Raw genomic sequence first — 7,563 nt, forward strand, 5'->3', positions numbered from 1 at the left:
AGCTGCTCCCTCATGTAATCAGCTAGCTCCCTCATTAATTAATTTTCAGATTGAACTCTAAGTGGCTTTTTTCCATGTAAAACAAACTAGTATGACAATGCATTCTAGCTTAACATACAGCTGTGTTACTCTTGTAAAAAAAAATCCCTCCCTCGCCATGCGATCTGCTCCCTCATACTATTTTTTTCTAGCTCATTCATAATGTTACTATGGGTAAAGTCTGCCATCTCTGACTGTAGCATTACCGATTTTCTGTTCCCCCAGTATACCTACAGCTAGTAGAGCCGATGCATAACGTGACTATTGGGATGGGAGAACGCGCCGTCCTGCGATGTAAGGTGGAGGGTGTCCCGGCGCCGAACTTCCGCTGGTACAAAAACGACGCTCCACTCACCTCGGAGAGACGCAGGATACAAATACGCAACTACAGGTAATTGATTATCTTTCCATTTTCTATTGTATTATTTCCATTTATTGGTTATATTTAATTTTGTATAGTTCAGAGTTTAGAGGAGGAGGGCCTTGTATAAGCATTCCATGTTTCTCCCCTCCTCCTGCACCTGTTTTATCCTTGTTTTGTCTTATTATTGTCTGTTTTGTTTATGTGCAAACTAATAAAATAAAAAATTCTTATATTTCCAGCTGGGGTTCACGGTTACGGATTAAGAAAGTGGACACCCACGACACGGGTTATTATCGCTGTGTGGCCACCAACGGACAGGACCGTGTTTCCACTCAGGCAATACTCTACGTTAGATACATGGCAGGTCAGTGCACAGACAAACAAACACACAAACACGCGGGGTTCAAAATAACTACCTGTGACTTGCGGAGAATGTTTCAAAAGTACCAATCTTTAATTTTCCTAAAATACCAGCCTGCATTTCTCCTCTGGTCTCTTAGAGTCACTGACGAAAGGTAGTGGATGCTACCTGAAACGTCTGACCGTTTCCAAAATCATATCCAGTTGCTGGAGTAACTGTTTTTGGCACAACTTGCAATTCACACACAGTTTTCAGGACTGACAGGTGAAATGTAAGCTTCTGCAATTTTGTAGGATGTCAAAGAAATTTTCAGCAATTGAAAGAAAAACGTGCAACATTGTAGGTCACAGAAAAAGAGTATTTTGAGCCCTTCCCACAGACAGAAACTCGTGTTTTGTTGCGTCAGCTGTCCCTGGGAGCTTCTGTGATGTGGGTACACCTCAGGCCTCCAGACAAATCAGACATGAAACGTTATGTGAAAATGGCAGGGCATGTGGCGGTAGTGTAGCCTCCACCTGGGCTTCCTACGGAGGTACAGATCCTAGACTTCAGTAAGAAAGAGAAAGAGTTGTGTGGGCAAATGAACTCTTCGCTGGCTAATCTCCCCTAGTCAATTATTCTCACTATTGGCTAAATTTTCCTTTTTTCTGAACCTGTGTTTTTAGTCTGTTTTGAACCCGTCTGGTGGAGACAAGCAGGAATAGAAAATGGTGGGGAATGTTGGCTGGGTTCAGGGTTGTGAAAATAGCAGGGAATGTTCAGGAGAATGTGGCTGAGGTTCAGGTACAGTAGCTTGAGGGTTGTTAAGAAGCTTGAGGACAGTGTGAAATGTTGGGAAATGTAGCTGAGTTCAGGGAAATGGCAGCGAAGGTTGAGGGTTGAGGACAGTGTGAAATGTTGGGAAATGTAGCTGAGTTCAGGGAAATGGCAGCGAAGGTTGAGGGTTGAGGACAGTGTGAAATGTTGGGAAATGTAGCTGAGTTCAGGGAAATTGCAGGGAAGGTTGAGGGTTGAGGACAGTGTGAAATGTTGGGGAATGTAGCTGAGTTCAGGGAAATTGCAGGGAAGGTTAATAAGCCAGAGGACCACCCTGGAGGGAGGAAGCCTTGCAGCCATGGCACGAAGCCAACCGGGGAAGTTTCCCTCCAAGTCAGCACCTTGTCTGGTCCACATCAACGTCACTGAGACAGGCTTACCGGGGACAACTCCAGTTAAACCTTGCCAGCCTTGAAGTTTTTTTCCGTCAGCCCAAACTCATGGGCGTTCGGCAAGTTTTGGTATTTTCCAAGCCTTTAAAAATGCAATTTCCCTCATTTGGGGCCTTTAAAAATGCTATTTTGCACATTTTGAGGGGCAAATCATGGTGTTGAGAGTGGTTGTTGGTGGTCCTTTGGATGTTTTTACCCAAGATTTTTGTCAATTGTGTCCATCAAGGTTGACGGATTGGTTTTAACAATTATCTGTCACACTCCACAAAGTTCCTGTGCTGGCTAGAGCCCTGTGCCAGTGTCACAGGACTAGTCGACAGGGGAAATTATGTGTAACCGACACTCTGAGGGTTAAACGTACCACATGTCACAGAAGCTCCTGTCATGGTGTGTCCTGGTTTTGGTGTTTTTTGTCTCTTTCCTTTCCGTGTATTACAAATGTGATCTGTTTAACGTCAGTTTTCACTAACCTTGACTAAACCACCCCTCTAATGGCAGTGGGTTAGCCCGCATACAGCACCTATCATTGTGCGGACTGTTCCACTTGCAGGTGGGTTCGGGGGGGTCAGGTGACGTGGTGTGCTTTCGCACTAACGGACTAACCCACCTTTCCACGGGAGGGGGGAGAGAAAGAAAGAAGTCCACAGGCACTTCAGGTGTGAAAATGTGGTCCCTTTTCTTCCACAGCGAGCAACCCCCCCGGAGCTCTGCGGTTGGTACGGCCCATGAACAATGAGACAGTCCAAGTCGGGAACAGGGCAAACCTGAATTGCAAGGTCGCGGGGATGCCCACCCCCGTCTTTAGGTGGTACCGAAACGATGCCCCGCTTTCTGCCGAGAAAAACCTTCGGATAGACATTAGAAATTACGAGTGGGGTTCTCGCCTGAGAATCAGGCACGTGGAAACGCAGGATACTGGATATTACCGATGTGTAGCCAGCAACGAACACCAGTCCATTGCAACCACGGGTATTCTCTATGTAAAGTACATGGACGGTAAGTTCCCAATCATCATGCATTTCCTCTGGGTGAAAGGTCGTAGGTGAAAGGTCGGCGGCCAACCTCTGACCCTGATAGAGTAGGGCGTGGTTTTGGTTTCTCTCTCCTGACCTCCGACCTCCATTTCTGTTTCCTTTTTCTAACCAGTTTTTAGCGGTGCAGAGCATTTTCCCAACTGAAGTTGCCTTTTTTTTTTGTTTCAATTTTTTTAAAGGAAACTTTTTTTCCCATTTTTGCTTCTGCTTTTTAGAAAGTTCCAAGTTTGCTGCTTTTCTGTAAACCCTGAAGGCAAACTTCCACCCAACCTGTCCCTCCCTCGTTCTTAACTGTCGCTTATATAAACCTGTTTGTCCCGGTGTTTCGTTCGTTTATGTAGAAAATGACTAGACTTGATTAACTGTACAACAATGTCATGTCCAAGTGTTTCTGACTGCACATTGATATCTGAATGTGGCCTGGGTACCATCCTGGTTAGTTTACGTCCGCTCCGATAGTTGCTACCCACCAACATTAGCATCTATCAGAGCAGAGATAAACTAACCAGGATGGTACCCAGGCTAACGCGAGTACCAAATCTTCCAAACAGTTGCTTTCCGTCCGACTACAATCCACAAAGCTTCAAAACAAAGGTCCACCGCCATCTCCTGACATAACTACATTATACTCACTTAAGTACCTCTAGCTCTATGCCTAGAAGTGGCCAAAATAATTGGCCTTGCATTGAGCAACACCGTTAGAAAAAAATAAAAAAATAATGCCTCCCAATTGTACTAAAAGCTACAACTGGACTGTTTTCGGATCAGTCTACACTGAATTTTCACAATGATCCAATGGCATGAGTGACAAAACTGAACAAAAATAAGGCTTGGACCAGGAGTAACAATGTGCAGTTAGGGTTGTTTGAAGTCATTTTCATATTACTTTGTTTGTTTGTTCTAAATTTGCTGATTCGTTATGATAACTTTGTCTCCTGTTTGCATTACAGACTCACACACACCTGCCACGTCAAGCGGAGAAATGTAAGTTCTGTTTCTCTGCTTCTTTATTAGGGTCAAAGTTAGGCAAAAATATGAGCCAGAAACGAAGGGTTTTAAGTTTTAAGGTGGGTTCCTTGTACTTTTCTTTTAGCGTCATCTTTTGGTTCTTTCTGTAACCTCTGGGAGAAAGTTTGGCACTGTCTATAAGTGTGAAATTGTGCTGAAAAGTCATTTTCTGCAGGCAACTGAAACTTTTCTGTCCTGACCTGAAGCAAAACTTGGCTACTTTTTGTCCAGGAAAGTGACATGGCTTGTTAGCCATGGTTTATTGTGACATGAATGTTATATTTATCTTAATATTTATTGTTAGCCATACTTACAACATGTAAGTTGTACAGTATTGTGAAGTTGTTGTTGAAGGTGTTTCTATTGTTCCACAGGGGAGGTTACTGTCAGCAGTACCGAGGTGCTGCCTGCCGAAAGTTCATCGGAAACGCAACAATCTACATGGACACACTCCGGGCTCAGGGTCAGTCATTTTAGGCATTCTAGTCTGACTTCTGCAACGTTATCACTGTCCAGATGATTTGGCTGAACCTTCAGAACTAATGTTACAGCGTACAGGCTATGAATGTAAAGTTAAACATAACTTCTTAAGATTGTTCCACACACATATCTAAGTGTTAAGCCTAGAGCACCAGTTGGTGCTTGTGTGAGTACAACAGAGCAGACTGACTAGAGAAATCCATGCACAGGCTTCACTCGAGAAATAAAAATTAAGTTGCTGACATTTTTTTTAGTATTTCCCAAGCATTTAAATGTTCTTACAATGCAGGCTTAATTTTGTTCTAACACAAGCAGGACGTTTTTCCGCAGGTATAATCGAGAACCAGCTGATGAATGTTTGTTTGTTTGTTTTTCCGTAGCGCTGTGCCGACTACGCGATTCCCTCGCTGTGCCACTTTACTCATGTTTGTTTGTTTGTTTGTTTGTTTATCCGCAGGTATAATAGAGAACCAGCTGACAGCAGCGTTCACAGTGATCGGGACGTCCAGCGACCTGACCAAGCGCTGTGCCGACTACGCGATCCCCTCGCTGTGCCACTTTACTCATGTTTGTTTGTTTGTTTGTTTGTCCGCAGGTATAATAGAGAACCAGCTGACAGCAGCGTTCACAGTGATCGGGACGTCCAGCGACCTGACCAAGCGCTGTGCCGACTACGCGATTCCCTCGCTGTGCCACTTTACTCATGTTTGTTTGTTTGTTTGTTTACCCGCAGGTATAATAGAGAACCAGCTGACAGCAGCGTTCACAGTGATCGGGACGTCCAGCGACCTGACCAAGCGCTGTGCCGACTACGCGATCCCCTCGCTGTGCCACTACGCCTTTAAGTACTGCGACGAGCACTTCCCTACCCGCAGCCGCGCCAGCTGTGCCGAGACGAGTGCGAGATTCTGGAGAACGACATCTGCAAGACGGAGTACATCCTGGCCAAGACGCACCACCTCATCGGGGAGTGGATCCTGCCGGACTGCTCCGAGCTGCCGCTCATCGGGACGCCCGAGTCCGCCAACTGCATCCGCATCGGGATCCCCACCATGTCCCACATCAACCGCAGTAAGTACTGCGTTACCATGGTTACTGTTACCATGGTTACTGTTACCATGGTTACCATAACCCGCTGATCGGGACGCCCGAGTCCGCAAACTGCATCCGCATTAGCATTCCCACCATGTCACACATCAACCACAGTAAGTACCACGATCCCATGGTTACTGTTGCCATGGTTACTGTTACCATGGTTACTGTTCCCATGGTTACTGTTACCATGGTTACCATACCCATTCCATGCCAGCCTTTGCCAACTGTGGCAACAGGCCTTATCACCTCCTTATATAGAGGGACTTTATTTTATAGAGTTTATGAAGGTCACTGACCTTGTTTGACCTTTAACCTCTCCCCCCACAGGTCACACGTGTTACGAGGGGAAGGGCGGTGGTTACCGGGGAACGGTTGCCATGACGAAGTCGGGGATCCCATGCCAGGCGTGGAACACGGAGACCCCCCACGTGCACTTCCTGCGCGCCTCGCAGTACCCGGAGCTCGCCGGCGGACATAACTACTGCCGTAACCCTGGCAACGAGATGGACACGCCCTTCTGCTTCACCACGGACGAGTCCACTCGCGCAGAGGGGTGCGACATCCCCAAGTGTGGTAAGTTCCACTGCAGAAGGGGGGGGGTCTTTACTCATTATCAGTTACTCTTTACAAGCAACTGGTTAGACTTTGAAAAGTTGTCAGCTCCACTGCAGCAGTGAAAAGTAGTGGAGGCCATTCAAAACATCCCCAAGAGTGGTGCAAGAAAACAGCTACTATTACAAGCAACTGGAAATACTTGGAAAACTCTCAGGTGTTTCATGTAGCATCCACTACTTTTCACTGCGAAACACTTTTCAAAATCTGTTGAGTAACTGTTTTCTTGTGCATCTCATTTCCTGGATGTCCAACCTTTACCAATGATCCGTGTTGCTAGTTGTCAGCTTGTAGCATTTCTGTGTGAATATGTTCTCCATTTCCTCCACAGTGCACTGCGTCTGGACCGAGGGGTGTTCTTATTAAATTATGTGTCGATAGTTTCTAACCCATGTGAAAATGTCTAACCTTCATTGACATTCTATGTCAAAATGTTGTCTGTTTCCTCCACAGTGGACTATATATGAACCAGAGGCTGTCTTTGTTAACTTGCTAACTGTGTCAATAGCATCTCAGTGGTCTCACCAGGATTTTTTCACATCATAGGGGTCAGGTACCGAAGGAAAACTTTCGCGGCGCAAGTCGTGTATTGAGCCTAAAAATTTTGAAACTCATAACCCCCTGAGACACTATTTCTTGTTTATTGAGGGACAGATTTTGTGAAGTTAAGGCTATAGCTTCATTCTAGAGTTATACTTTCATTTTATGCAAGATTTATGAAGTTTCTCCTCCCAAAACAATGCCAAAAAACTATGCTGGTTGAAAGACAGCATAGGGGGTCCAAATCACAGCATAGGGGGCCCAAATCACAGCATAGGGGGCCCCTATGCTCAAAAGGCCTGGCGAGAACACTCGGCTATTCCGAGATCAGGGTGCGCCAATGGCATCGTGCATCGTTATGTCAATCTTACTCTGTATTTATCGCATTCTGTTGACATTTATCAAACTTGTTATACTAGTGCAGTTATTTTCCAGACAATCAGGAAGAGATTTGGTGTTAAAACACTGGTCACCTCAATTTCGGAATGTCACTTTCCGAATTTTGAGACAGCTATGTTGAAACCCCTGATTTTCAACTTTGTTATTCCTGGATGTACAGTGAACTTTTGCATGCCATTGGAAAGATCATGCTATCTTCAGTACCAGGTTGCTTTTTTTATGGTCAGAATGTACAAATTTATCAAGATATTTGACTTTAAAAATTGCAAGCCTGGCGGTCTAGAACACACACCGTCATGCCCAGCAGCTTAGCCTGGCAGTCCTAAACTTTAGCCCGCGGCCTGAGTTAGCCAGCCCGCATCCAGACCGCATCCAATTAGCCTCATGAACACCCCAATGAAAACCACTGAATTAATGAGAATT

At 45.4% G+C, this 7,563-nt stretch overlaps 1 protein-coding gene across 1 annotated transcript in view; it reads left to right on the plus strand.

Moving 5' to 3' along the window:
- Positions 1-670: 670 nt before the first annotated feature.
- LOC109482173 (inactive tyrosine-protein kinase transmembrane receptor ROR1-like) overlaps positions 671-7,563 on the plus strand; it is a 13,135-nt gene continuing 6,242 nt past the window's right edge. Inside the window, 7 exon segments of the mRNA XM_019784871.1 lie at positions 671-767; positions 2,660-2,968; positions 3,957-3,990; positions 4,389-4,477; positions 4,952-5,353; positions 5,356-5,565; positions 5,917-6,162. Of these exon segments, the coding sequence (XP_019640430.1) occupies positions 761-767; positions 2,660-2,968; positions 3,957-3,990; positions 4,389-4,477; positions 4,952-5,353; positions 5,356-5,565; positions 5,917-6,162 (1,297 nt within the window). The 5' untranslated portion in view covers positions 671-760.

Source organism: Branchiostoma belcheri, unplaced genomic scaffold, assembly GCF_001625305.1.
Source record: "Branchiostoma belcheri isolate BF01 breed outbred unplaced genomic scaffold, Haploidv18h27 scaffold596, whole genome shotgun sequence".
NCBI classification, from domain to species: Eukaryota; Metazoa; Chordata; class Leptocardii; order Amphioxiformes; family Branchiostomatidae; genus Branchiostoma; species Branchiostoma belcheri.